General features: G+C 44.6%; 1 protein-coding gene across 1 annotated transcript; it reads left to right on the top strand.

The window, feature by feature from the left end:
• The first annotated feature begins 10,922 nt into the window (after positions 1–10,922).
• On the top strand, positions 10,923–14,015 carry LOC105032673 (L-type lectin-domain containing receptor kinase IX.1-like). Its single transcript, XM_029261101.2, has 2 exons — positions 10,923–12,611; positions 13,353–14,015. The coding sequence occupies exons 1-2, from the start codon at positions 10,976–10,978 to the stop codon at positions 13,787–13,789; spliced, it is 2,073 nt and encodes a 690-aa protein (XP_029116934.1). The 5' UTR covers positions 10,923–10,975; the 3' UTR covers positions 13,790–14,015.
• The last annotated feature ends 205 nt before the right edge of the window (positions 14,016–14,220 follow it).

The raw sequence follows: 14,220 nt of genomic DNA, 5'->3' as shown, positions 1-14,220 counted from the left end.
GCAGACCGGCCAGAAAAAATCCGCAATCATTATTGTGTCGGATCTCGGGGTCTATTTAAACACGTTCTCCTCCTTCAGGGGTCTCACTTTACCTGAGAGAATCTCTCGGTTCTCCTCCTCTTTCTCGAGAGTTCCAGCTTCCTCTAGCATCCCTCTCGGCCTTAGGCATCCTCCGGGTCGACTTCCATCATTCTTGCTGTCTTCCTGCACTTCTGGGGTCGATCTAGGTTAGTTTCGGAGCTCCTTGTCATTTTTCTATCCTTTTTTCTTCATACTCTGTTCATTTAGCTTCCTTGAGGGCCTGTTTGCTATTTTTCCTAATTTTTTCAGGATTTTGTGGCTTCCGTTTGATCCAAAATATCTTCTGATATCTCCCCTTCTAGCAGTTCTAGGAGTTCGTCAGCCTCAGTTCCCCAAAGTCTTGGTACCGTAGACAAACTTGTAGCTAGGACCGAACCTTGTCTGGCCTTTGCACCGGACACCATCCCCGGCTCCTTGACTCTGGATGAACTCTCACTGATAAGGATTCAGTATGGAGTTCCTTCGGAGTACGAACTGGAGCTTCCCGGGCCAATTGATCGAGCTAGCGCCCCTCCTCCCAACCGCTTCTATCTGTACCAGGAGGCTTTCCACACCGAACTTCAGCTTCCACTGCCGTCCTTTGTCGTTGCTCTCTTTCATTTCCTGAACATCTCTCTAGCTTCCGTCGTGCCGAACTCCTTTAGGTTTTTGATAGGATTTTTTTCTCTTTATAGTTTAGCTGAAGTTCGGCCAACGCTTTCTTTGTTTAAGAATTTTTGTATCTTCAAGCATCATCCCTCGACAAAGGACTGGTGGTACTTCTCTCCTCAGTTCGGTAGGAAGTGGTTACTAAAAGGCGCCCCTTCTTCTATCTACAACTGGAAGGAGAGGTACTTCTATATCCGATATTCGATCTTGGAGCTAGGATTATCCCCTTGGGGCTCTCTGAGGGATTCCGTCTGTCGGGCTTCTAGCCTGGAAAGGGACGACCTCGAAGCCTCCAAAAAGCTCGAGGCCTATCGAGCCCCCCTCCTCCCCGAACTTCTGAAGGAACAATTTTTGTTCAACGTCGGCCTGAGTCCTCTTAACCCTGTCGGTATCATTTTTTTTTTATACTTGAAAATTATTTAATCAATGAAATCGGATCCTTCTTTACAGAGGATCCCTTCCCTTTTTTTTTGTATTCTTTTCCTTATCTTTTGTCTTCTTACACTAATCTGAGCCGCGTCGCTTTTGTCTTCCAACGATAGTGTCCTGTCGAAGCTCTCCCCCTACCACAGGGAATTTCTCTGAAGTCGACGATCCGAAATCTCAGAAGGAAAGTTCGTCAGTTGACGAAAAAATTCAAGAAGCTGGAAGATGAACTTCACCGACTGAGGAAGAGCCACTCGGAAGTCACTGCGGAGGCTGTTCGCCTTCAGGACCTCCATAGAAAGGGTCTCATGGAATTCATCCGAAAGAAGGCCGACTTCATGACGGAGCTCAAGGAACTCCGAAAATATGCCAGTGACCGATCTTGGGCTCAAGCTTCCAAGATCAGCTCCCTTGAAGTCGAGCTGGCGGCCGCACGGGAGAAGATCGGCCAGTTGGAAGGAAGCTCGTCCTAGCTCACGGTCCAATCCGATCGTGACCGAGATTGGTCGTAGAAGTTCTCTGACCTTCAAAAGTAGCTGCAGGACGCTGAGGCGAACTACAACGTCTATCGAGCTAGCTGGAGCGGGCAAGTAGAGGACTACCGAAGGAAGCTCCAGACGGCGACCGACGAAGTTGCCCACCTTCGGAGGCAGTTATCTGAGAGAGTCTAGCTCGCCTCTGCACAAGGCTCCGATGAGCTCCGCTCCTAGAGGGGGACCATGGCAGAATTGTCTGTGACCCTTGGGCGGGAGGAGGTCGAACTGCAGCAGCTGAAGATTCAGCTGGTCCACGAGCAGCAGACGGTCAAAGATGCCGAGACGGAGTCTGAGGTCCCGAGGAAGAGGCTTCGAGAGTCGGAGGGCGAGAGCCAGCAGTTCCACCAGATGTACCAGGATTTGCTGCTGAGAAAGATGAAACTAGAGGAAGAAGTTGAAAACTTAAGGCAATCCCTCACAAGGACTGAAACCGAGAGCTCGAAATCGAAAGAAGCTGGGCTTCCTTAGAGCTCCTTTCTTCTCTTCTTTTTTTTTTTCTCTGGTCGTTTCTCTTCTTGTTTTTGGCCTTCAGGACTTTGTAATATGTACTTCATCAATGAAATGAAAATGAAGTTGTCTATTACCTTGTCCATTTTGGTATTGAGTTGTTGTTTACCGAACTTCTTTTGTCTTTCATCCCGTTTGACGTCGACGTTGTTTGAAGATTCCTGATCATCGTTGCGTTGATTCGCCCTTTGGGACCAAAGATTTTCGATAAGGGTTTTCTTCCTCGTTAAGGCGAGATCCCCTGAGTCTCGGCCTTCAAAGGCTTCGTAACGCATGCTTTACTAATGAAATGAAATAAAATTTTTTTCGTTACCTCGTCTATTCTTGCTTTGAGTCGTCATTGATCGAACTCCTTTTGTCTTCCATCTTGCTCGATGTCGGCATTGTTTGAAAGTTTCCGATCATCGCTATGCTGATTTGCCCCTAGGGACTGGAGATTTTTGACAAGGACTTTCTTCCTCGTTGAGACGAGGTTCCTTGTGCCTTTGATGTAGTTCATTTTCACTTATCGCTGGCGTAGTTCGTCGTTTTCTCCTTTCGTCTCCCCTTTTCTTCTGTGCTTGAGTGAGAGTCTTCCCTCTGTTCTTGACGGGATCGTAAGAGTGTAGAGGGGCCGTTGAGAAGGCTTTCCTCCTTGTCCGATCTTGATCGATCGGACCTTTGTTCATGTCAGGACGAGGTTCTCTTCTTATTTCTGACGGTCAGTTTTAGCTCATGTTAGTACGAGGTTCTTCTTCTGTTCCTAATAGGGTTGTGGGGGCACGCAAGGGCTGCTGCTAGGGCCTCTCCCCCCATCCGGTCTTTAAGTAACTGGGCCTTCAACTTTGCTCATGTTAGGACGAGGTTCTCCTCCTGTTCCTAACAAGGCTGTGGGGGCGCATAAGGGCCATTGCAAGGGCCTCTCCCCCTGTCCGGTCTTTGAGAGATCGGGCCTTCGACTTTGCTCATGTTAGGACGAGATTCTCCTCCTGTTCCTAACAAGGCTGTGGGGGCACATAAGGGCCGTTGCAAAGGCCTCTCTCTCCATCCGATCTTTAAGAAATCGGACCTTCATCTTTGCTCATGTTAGGATGAGGTTCTCCTCCTGTTCCTAACAAGGTTGTGGGGGCACATAAGGGCTATTGCAAGGGCCTTTCCCCCCATCCGATCTTTAAAAAATCGGGCATTCATCTTTGCTCATGTTAGGACGAGGTTCTCCTCCTATTCCTAACAAGGCTGTGGGGGCACATAAGGACCGTTACGAGGGCCTCTCCCCCCATCCGATCTTTAAGAAATCGGGCCTTCGACTTTGCTCATGTTAGGACGAGGTTCTCCTCCTATTCCTAACAAGGCTGGCCGTTGCGAGGGCCTCTCCCTCCATCCGATCTTTAAGAAATCGAGCCTTCGATTTTGCTCATATTAGGACAAGGTTCTTCTCCTGTTCCTAACAGGCTTAATTTCGTTTGTATGGGGGAGTTACTTCCTGTCGTTATAAGCTTATGCCAGAAGAAAAAATATGCGAATATGAAAGAAATTTTTATTTAGGGCAAAGTTGTTGGTAATACATTCGTAGATTTCTCGAATCTTATAGCTGCGAAAGGTTTGCTCCCCGTCGAGGTCCTCTTGAGATGGAGTTGATAATCCCAATCGGAGGCCGATCTTCAGGTTGCCCCTCCCTCCTTGGTGGCTCCGACTGCGGCAGGGCCTTAGGTCGGTCTTCCCTACCTTCAGGTCGGCGTCGAATGAATCTGTCGAGCCGATCCCGCCTGATGAGCTCCTCGATTTTATCTCGAAGCTGAATGCATTCTTCCGTATCATGATCGTGGTCACAGTGATAGAGGCAGAATTTGTTCGGGTTGCACTTTTCGGGGTGCGAGTGCATCCTTTCCGGCCTTGGCAGCTGCTCCCTAACCTCCATCAGTACTTGAGTTTTCGATGTGTTGAGAGGGGCGTAACTGTGGAATCTTCTGGGGGGAGAGCTCCACCGAACTCTACGGTCTGGACTTCTCTGCTTACGAGCTCGGGGAGGAGTCCGAACATGCCTGTGTCTGGGAGGAGTTTGAGAATGCGGTCGAGCTTCACTCGGCTCTTTTTCAACTGCGGACTTGCTTGAGTCTCCTGCCTGCCGCTCCTTCGCGGTCTCCTCGTCCTTCATCTTGAAGGCTTCTTCTGCTCGGACATATCCTTCGGCCCGAGCTAGCAAATCAGCAAAGTCCCTGGGATACTTCTTTTTTAGGAAAAATAAAAGATCGTTCTTCTGAAGACCGCCCTTCAGGGCGGCCATCGCGATCGATTGGTCAAGTTCCGGACCTCCAATGCGGTGATGTTGAAACGGTTGACGTAAGCTCGGATGGATTCTCCTTCTCTTTGCTTGATGTTGATGAGGGACTTCAAGCCTCTCCGGGGATGCCGGCTGCTAACAAAATGAGCCACAAACTGGTGGCTCATCTGGTCAAAAGAGAAGATGGTACCCGACTTCAATGCTGAGTACCAGTTCCTTGCTGCTCCCTTCAGAGTGGATGGGAAAGCTCGGCACAGGATGGCATCTGACGTACCATGGAGCAGCATCATTGTCCGGAAGGCCTCCAGATGGTCAACCGGATCCGAGGTTCCATCGTAGCTTTCGAATTGGGGGAGCTTGAAGTTTGGCGGGATCGGTTCCTGCATGATCATTTGAGAGAAAGGAGGGTCAGTGCAGATGTCCTCACCATAAGTAGGGGGAGCGTGGTGGAGCTCTTCGATCCGTCGGTTCATCTCCTGGAGCCTTCGATCCAGGAGGTCCTCTCGACTGTGAGTCTCGAGGGTCTTCTGATAGAGTGAAGGTAGGGATCCTCCGGGAGTGAAATAATGATCAGACCGAGGGCTCTCCACCCTCGGATTCCCCTTTCCAGGGAAGACAGGACGACTGGCCCAAGTGGCCTGCCCTACTGCCGGGTCTTGGAACTTCGGCGATGCCTTTCCAACCGTACTGACGCCTGCTGCTGCTGCTGCATGGCCTGCGCTGCTTCGGTGAGGCCTCTGACCTGCTGAACCAGCAGGTCGAACTGCTCCATACCGACTGCCGTTGCTGGAGGAGGAGGAGGAGCCTGGAAAATCAGGGACGAGGTCGGAGCCTGAGATCTGGCCACGGAGGCCGTGGATCGCCTGGTAGATATCTTTCGGGGAGGCATCAGGTGAAGATCTAGTAGGAGAAGGAGAGGAGGACGTCGGAGAAGATGACTGGAGGCAATCTCGTTGAGCACTCCTTCAAGAACAAGGTACTGCGAAGATACAGGCCCCTTCCTCTAGCGTCAATTCTGTTGGTGCAGAATTCCGCTGAAGCCAGAGAAGCTGGAGTCGGGATGACCGCGGCCGCCGTCAGAACCTGCAAGGAAAGTCTAAACTGGAGTTGGAGGTGCTCCGGTAAGACCCTCCGACGCTCAAGTCAGTACTCTGCTTCAACAGAAATGGAGTGCTCGAGGAAAAATTTTAGCAAAGTTTTGAGATAGGGTTCAGAGCTTAGAGAAGAACGTATCTGAGGGTCCTTATTTATAGATGGAAAGTGTAACCGATTGACAACGACGTCTGTAACCACCTGGTCGTGGGTTGTTCAGAGCCGTCTGGAGTTTGTTACAGAAAGTAGTGGCGTCAGGGGTCGCTCAGGGCCATGTGGAGTTGGTTATGGAGAGTGGAGTGGTGGCCGTTGTCGTGATTTGCCGAGAGTAGTGGAGCCATGCAGAATCTGTTGCAGAGAGTGGAGCAGGATAGCGGCCCTCGTCATGGCTTGTCAGAGAGTGGTGGAGCCGCGTGGAATCCGTTGCAGAGAGTGGAGCAGGGTAGTGGCCCTCATCGTGGCTTGCCAAAGAGTTCGAATCTGTCAGCTGAAGCTCGGCTGGGATGTCTGATGGAACGAAATGGCTCTCTGTTTCGTCGATCCAGGAGAAGCTCAGATGTTTTCGAGATCGTTGACGAGTCTACTGTTGTCGGAGGCCTTGGGCGCTGAGGCTACAGGTGAGAACCATCTGCTGTAGAGACTCAGATGAAGACTTTCAATTGGCGAAGTCCGATAGGAGCCCAATTGCTAGGGAAGTCCGTCTGGGATTTGCCTGATATGGAAGCTCCTCTGAAGATTATCCATCGAAGAAGTCCGGTTTCATGAGGAACTTGGCGGAAGGTCGGTCGGTGGTGGACTTCAGATGGCATTGGGGAGGCTTGTCTGCTGGAGGAGTCTGAGGGATCCAGAGGCGATCGGCTGTTGTAGAAATTTAGCTGCTGGAGCCCATCCATTGTGAAAGCTCGTCCGGAATCCATCTGCTGTGGAAGCCCAGACGAAGTCCGGCTCTTGAGGGAGGTCGAAAGGAGGCCGCTTATTGTTGGAGCTCGATCGAAGATCGGTTGTCATGGGAGCTCGGAGTAACGACCTGACCGGTGGATCCTGCCCCATGGTAGAAGCTCGTCTGGGATTCGGCTACGAAGAAGCTCGGCCGAAGTCTACCTGTAACGGAAGTTCGGAAGAAATTTGTTTACAGCAAAGGCTCGAACGGAGTTTACTTACAGTAGATATCCAGAGTAGACCGCTCACTGTAGGAGTTTGGAGTAGACTGCTCGTAGTAGAAGTTCGGAGTAGACTGCCCGTAGTAGAAGTTCGGCTCTCACAGGAGCCCGGTTGGAATCCTGAAGACGGTCGACCATTGTAGAAACTTGGATGGAGTCTGATTACTGTAGAAATCTCATTGTCGAAGAAGCTCGGATATTGGCGGAGTCCGAAAGAAGTTCGGAGAATAGTTGATCACTGTAGAAGGTCGGCTGGTGGTGAGGCCCAGAGAGCTTTTGGGGCGGCCCGGTAGACGAATGCAGAAGTTCACTATCGGAGAAGTCCGAATGGTCAAGGGGGTTTGGAGTGACGCCACACACAAGGTCGGAAGCCGGAAAAATCCTGGAAGGGTCGGTCTTTTACAAACTTCGATCGGAGGGTATTTTATACCCAACAGGAGCGTTGCAATGTGTTCGATGCACCCCTTCGAGTCCTCATGACGGTCGATGGTGAGCTCTCTCCTCTCAAAATAGAATCTCAAAACTAGTCGAGACCCTTCCTCTAGCACCAAGTATTATTTCTAATCTCCCCGCTTGAGTTCGACCACCAAGATAGATGTGGCTAAGGTAGAGCCGCTGTCGGAGCTTTGCCCGAACACTTACAAAGAAGTCCTCACCAGATTATTCTCCGATGAAGACCCTCCGATGCTCAAGTCAAGAGATAGAAAACAATAAGAGAAGAGAGCAAGGAGTTGAGTGCTTATTTTGAGGGTCCCAGAGCCTCTTTATTTATAAGAGAGAATTCAAGTCGTATCCATCTCATAGTCCTAATAATCTTCCAGATTTGCTGCACAGATTGATTCAAATAAGATATTTTTCTTTTAGAGGAGACTCGATCATACAGAAATTCTACTGTATTTGGATTTTTTTCAATTTAGAAGAAGAGGTGGATATGTTAATAAAGAATATAGCTCGACTGTGGACGAGCTACAATGGATCATTTAGAGCCGAGATCATGGAGACTATAGAATGCATGTCAATATCTGATGATCTGGAATAGATCAGTCTAGGACGGTCTAAAATAGATCGTCCTGGGTTGAAGAGTCGAGAACCACTATTGATGGGGTATGTCCGATGATCTTCATCTTTGTTGCATATCCGTATATCTATCAGATATCCATCTTTTACAGCTCGAATGGAGTTGATGATGTTGCAGTCGAGATCGAGATAAGGATCCACAACATAATATATTTGGTGTTTTCTTTGGTAGCCTCGCTAGATGAGTACTGCTATCAAAATTTAACCCTAGATGAGCGGATACTCCATTAGCTGATATAATTAAATGATAAGCTGTTAATTTAAAAAAGCAACGCTAAAACATCAAGGAACGTGCATGGACTTATAATTGTAGTCCACCGAGGTTCGTAACATCAACTGTTTTCTATGAAATTTGCCACATCACCAACGAAAGCGTCACAAGAATAATTAATACCAAAGGGCGACTCTCCCTACAGACGTTGGCGGAAGGTGGTTCCGGTCGGCTGACTGACACGTGACCAGATCCAATTCATTGCCTCCATTATTGGAGCGTGAAGATTGTAAATGCATAGATATGATTTCTAGTACTTATATTCGACTGGCCGGCAGAACGTTGTCGGACTCTTTTTTTTTTTTTAGGGTAAGAACTTTGTCGGACTCTTTTTTTTTTTTTTTGGTAAGATCTTTGTCAGACTCTTTGAAGCAATAACGGCATCTCTATCTGATCCCAAGGCTGGAAGGATTGAAAATACTAAACTAACATGAGGACAGACCTTCTACAACAACCTCGACTTCTTAGAGATGTTTATCGTCAAAAAAAAAGACTTCTCAGAGATGTTCATACGATGTCCTATGAGTTTGGCATTGAGAGCCCATGGTGGAAGACTGGGAGCCACTGCAAGAAAGCTTTAATTAGTGTTGTTTGACGTCACCCAAATGCATAGCCAAAAAAATCGTGCCGTGCAGCCATCGCATTCCATAAGAAAATCTATATATATATATATATATCTATATCTATATATATATATATATATATATATATATATATATATATATATATATATATATATATATACTTTTCGTGATCCAAGTAAGACATTTAGTTAGAGGGAGTAGAACCCTAAGATGAATGCAGGAATGAGTGATTTTTATTTTAGTCTTTTGATTAGAGAAGTTCTATTTCCGTTCTAATTTTGAAAAAGAATGAAAATGCTTTAATTCTTCAAAATCCAATCTGTACTCTTTTTTAATTTTCAATTTCTGTTCCGATTCTGATTCTTATAATAAACCAAACATGTCGAAAGATACGATCATTCTGATTCTCATTTCAATCCATTCTAACTTTGATTCCAATCATGAACTAAATGCACCCTTAATTGACTTGGTAGTTTAGCTATCCAGTGAGTAGATTTGGTAATTAAATTGATTGCAGTATAAATACTTCTAGACCAAGTCTTCGACATTCTAGAGTTAAGATAATTGGCCTATACAATGTTAATCATTGGCCGTAGCAGAAGACCATGCCCAATTTTATTTGAACATATGTGGCTCAAGCTGATATGACATTTGCATCCTACTAAATCGCTGAAATGAGGCTAAGTTTTTACCTTGGAAGGGTCAACTTCAAGCAAGTGATCCAAACCCTTAGACTAGGTTTGGAAATAGAACAAGCAATCCTTGGAGGATAGGTTGCAGTTAAGCTCAATGAGAATACATGGTTTTAGGGTAAAGTGGGAAATCATAGGATAAGGCTTTTTCATTGTTTAGATAACTTTACCCCTCTTTTCTGAAGTTGAGAACAGTTTAATGGCCATTTACTATATGCATTATATGATTATCTTGTACCACAGCGCCATTGGAATCATAATGAGTGTCCAAGAAAAGACACATAAAAAAAAAGTCATAATGACTATTTTTAAATCAAAAGAATAGTTATATTTTGCAACTAAAATGATCATTTCAGCTATTTTCATAAAATTCATGGAAGTAGAAATGTGGATGGCATTGTCCCTAGCACAAAGAGGCCCTAATTCTCAATTATCGTAGGTTTGATCATAATAGTCAGGGATTAGCATTGCCTCCTGCATATCCATTTTCCATTTATGTCAAGGATATGTCAATATATCTCTTATCCACTTTTTAAGTAATTTAGAATGATCATCCAACTTGATGTAAACTACTTTGACCACTATAATCTAGTTAAACAGAGTCTTGAAACAAGATCTACGATATCATAAAAGCAAGTTACGTGATGAACTTTCAAAGATTATAACTCCACAATATGACACTAGATTAAGATGATATTCTTTTTATTTTTCAAAAATCAGATAATTTCTCAAGCTTTACAATGTAGCGTTACCTTTTAAAGAGCACAGTGCTCTAACCGATCAAATTTAAATTCTATCATTTGAGCCTTATAGTAGACTGTTCAAACTTTTTTTTTTTGAAAAATATTTTGCTCAGGCATGTTGTCTCTTAGTCTAGGAAGAGTTAAATAGAGGGGCTGAAGGAAGATCGATGCAGGAATCGAGTTCTATTTCTTATAAAATTTTAATTTTTGAATATTTATTTTCACTGATTTTATCAATTTTGAAGAACTGAACTCTATTTTAACTATGAGAGAAATCCGATCCAAACTATATTAGGACAAATCTTACTATTATAAATAAAAATTATGTATTTTTATTTTTGAATCATACTGTCACCAAATTTTCTACTTCCTTTTAGATTCTTTTGATAGATTCTGGTTGAAGGGGTCAAGAAAGTTTTTCTTTCTTTTTTTCGCATCACCAAACTGGGAATTAGTTATGCTTATTTAAACCCAACTGATCCTTTTATAAATTTTTTGTGGGTGTCCTCTGCTGAATAATTTATAGCGGCTGCCGGCCATCATCCCGTCGCCATCTAGTATATAGAAATAATGTTTTATGCGCGGATTCCCTATAGTGAGTGCGGCACCACAAGGTGCGGTATACCTATGAATGACGTCCATCTTATGATGGATGGCCATGAAATAATATACGTAGCTTGTATCACATAGTCTATGCTCGTGCGCAGCTGTCCATCCTATGATAGATACCATCAATTTGCGCACCGCACCATAGTTTTCTAAGCTATGGTCTATCAATACGTTCTTTTCTAATTGAAGACATCATAAACTTCCGCATTTGTTGACGAAGGGGCAGCTGCCTCGTCTTTCTACCACTCAAATATCAAGCTCTTGGCAAGCCTCCTGCACTTCCCAAGCAATGGCTTTCCACAAGTCTGGCTCTCTCCAGATCCTAATGCTCTTTCAGTTGTTATCCCTCCTGATCCCCCCTGTAAGCCCACTCTCTTTCAACTTCTCTGGCAATAACTCATATAAACCGAACTTAAGCTTCAACGGCGACGCCTATTTGGCCGGCAGCATCGTCCAACTGACCCAGAATCAGCAGGGCGCTAACCTTCGCAGTAGCGTTGGAAGCGCCACATATTCTGAATCGGTGCCCCTCTGGGACAAGGATTCAGGAACGGTTGCCGACTTCACAACAAATTTCAGATTTGCAATCAACGGCTTTGGCCAAAAGGTAAGTGCCGATGGGCTTGCTTTCTTCCTCTCACCCTTCCCTTTTGTACAGGACCCACCGACGTCGTCCGGTGCAAAGCTCGGACTATTTAAAAATAACGGCAATATAACTGATGAGAACAAGGTCGTGGCTGTCGAATTTGATAGCTACTGGAACCCTGAAGTTGGCGACGTGAGCGCGAACCATGTGGGCATTGATATTTGGTCGATTTTTTCCAAAACACAAGCGGACTTGAATGCTAGCATCAGAGAGAATGTACAATTCATTGCATCCATTAGATACAATGCTGTTACTCAAAATTTGAGCGTCTTCCTCAGTAAAGCTTCAGATCCTCCGAGGAATTGGAGCCTGTTTTATGTTGTGGACTTGAGGGAATTCCTGCCTGAGAATGTATCCGTTGGTTTCTCAGCTTCCACTGGGACTCTTTATGAGTCGCATAGCATCTATTCTTGGGATTTCATCTCCTCCAATTTGAGTTCTCAAGATCTTCCTCCCAGTCCTGAACCTAGTCCAACTGATGAAACTTTTGACGCAAAGAAGAAGAGCAAGATGAAAGAGGTGGCGCTTGCTGTTTGTATTGGGATCTTGCCATGTGGGCTGGTTTTGGTTGGGTCCGTAATATGTTATAAGAGGGCGTGTGGAGGGATGAAAGAAGAAGAAGAGATGGCTCTCGAGAAAGGTGGCGGCCCTAAGAAATTTTCTTACAGTGAAGAAGAAGAAGAGATGGCTCTCGAGATAGGTGGCGGCCCTAAGAAATTTTCTTACAGTGAACTCGTGATTGCAACCGGAGATTTTGATGAGGAGGCAAAGCTTGGGGAAGGAGGTTTCGGGAAGGTTTACAAGGGAGTGTTGCATGATCCGGAGCAAGAAGTGGCAATCAAAAGGATTTCTAGAGATTCTAAGCAAGGGAAGAAGGAGTACACATCGGAAGTCACGATTATAAGCCGGCTGAGGCATCGCAATCTTGTGCAACTCATTGGCTATTGCCATGAAAGAAATGATTTGTTACTTGTCTATGAGTACATGTCTAACAAAAGCCTCGATTACCATCTATACAGCGAGGAGAGACTGCTAACATGGCCGGAGAGGTACGAGATTGCATTCGGCTTGGCCTCGGTACTGCTCTATCTTCACGAAGAGTGGGAGCAGTGCGTGATCCATAGAGATGTCAAGCCAAGCAACGTAATGCTGGATTCAGAGTTCAAAGCTAAGCTTGGTGATTTTGGGCTGGCAAGGCTTGTGGATCATGATAGCGACATGCAAACAACAGTTATGGCCGGGACCAGGGGATACATCGCACCTGAATATGCCACTACAGGTAAGTAATATTATAATTCTAGCTGCACTTTGAATGCTCTTTGAATGAATGGTTTTCTGATGAAAATTATAGAAAGAGATGTTTTATTTGTGCTCGTAGAGCTGAATTGCTGACTGTGGCTTGGTCTAGACAAAAGATAATGCCTCTTTGAGCCCATGGCAGCCTTGTGGTCTACGCCTAGCCACCATGTGTAAGGTCCATTATCAGCTCTACCATAAGATAGACCACTCACCGCAATCCCAATTTTATCAACAGCCAGGCATGATTTTAGCATGCAAAGAATCCAGTAGTCTAATTTGCACAGTATTTTACCGTTAATTTTTTTTCCTATTGTATTTGAAGAAAGCAAAAACACCTCTGTTTTGCACGATAGGAAGTTAAATTCAGCTGAAATCTTTTGCTCTAACTGATGTTCATCAGGCATACATGATTTTCTACCCACAAATTTATGCCCAGAAAAATTAGCTTGTGTAACCCGACAATCAATTGGTCCAGCCTATACAAAAGGCTATGGATTGCTCAAACTGAATATCCATCCTGGAGGCTTACTCCATCACCCACTGTACCTAGGAGTAAACCCAAGCTAGCTTGGCTCAATATGAACACAAACATGACAATGCCAAGTCTGGGTCATGGTTGACTTGTTTAGTGGGATCTACATTGTTTCAATTAACTTGAAATTAACCATGATAAATATAAATTAATTTTTTGCTAATTGGAATGCATCATGCTTTTTTGCAGGGAAAGCTCGTAAAGAATCAGATGTATACAGCTTTGGAGTTGTTATGCTAGAAATTGCATGTGGTAGAAAATCAATTGATTTAAAAGAGAAGGAAGACAAGGTGAATTTGGTAAAGTGGGTTTGGGAGCTTTATGGCAAAAATATGTGTTTAATAGCAGTGGATAAAAGATTAAGGATGGAATTCGATGAGAGACAAATGGAGCGCTTCATGATTATAGGGTTATATTGTACCCATCCAGATTATAATTCGAGACCATCAATAAGACAAGTAATTAATGTTCTCAAATGTAATGCTCCACTACCTGATCCACCACAAAAGATGCCTGTAGCAAGATATATACCTCCCATGGATACTTCTAACTTAATCCCATCATCATCATCATCATCATCATCTGGCAGATATTCAATTAACTCTAAAGTTCCAACTCAAATATGAGCAGGAGTTATTTGAGCAAGAGTTATTTTGAGTAAGAAATTGCAATAAGTTTTAAAGATTGAGCTTTCTTTGTATAAGATTTGATATGTTATCTATTGAACTTGCAATTTAGTCTTATATGTTTATCATATATGCATGTTACATGTAGACAAAATTGCTTCTCACTTGTATCACTTGCCTGTCCCAATGACTGTCTATGGCTATCCACTGGTAAAGTAATCATTGTTCTTAATAATCAATTTTCCTAATTTTCTGATGCCTTTTTACCCAACTTGCTGCTTAAGATGCTTGTAGCTAGCATTATCTTTTGTCATCTTTAACACTGTTGGTAGTGCTTTATGTGATAAGCGCTCCAAGCTCTATAATGTTAAATTAATCAATCATATTAATGAACTAACTTAGTTGTGGATATCAGCATTCTATCATGCACT

Source organism: Elaeis guineensis, chromosome 1, assembly GCF_000442705.2.
Source record: "Elaeis guineensis isolate ETL-2024a chromosome 1, EG11, whole genome shotgun sequence".
Classification (NCBI taxonomy): domain Eukaryota; kingdom Viridiplantae; phylum Streptophyta; class Magnoliopsida; order Arecales; family Arecaceae; genus Elaeis; species Elaeis guineensis.
This window is presented reverse-complemented; position numbering and strand designations above follow the sequence as displayed.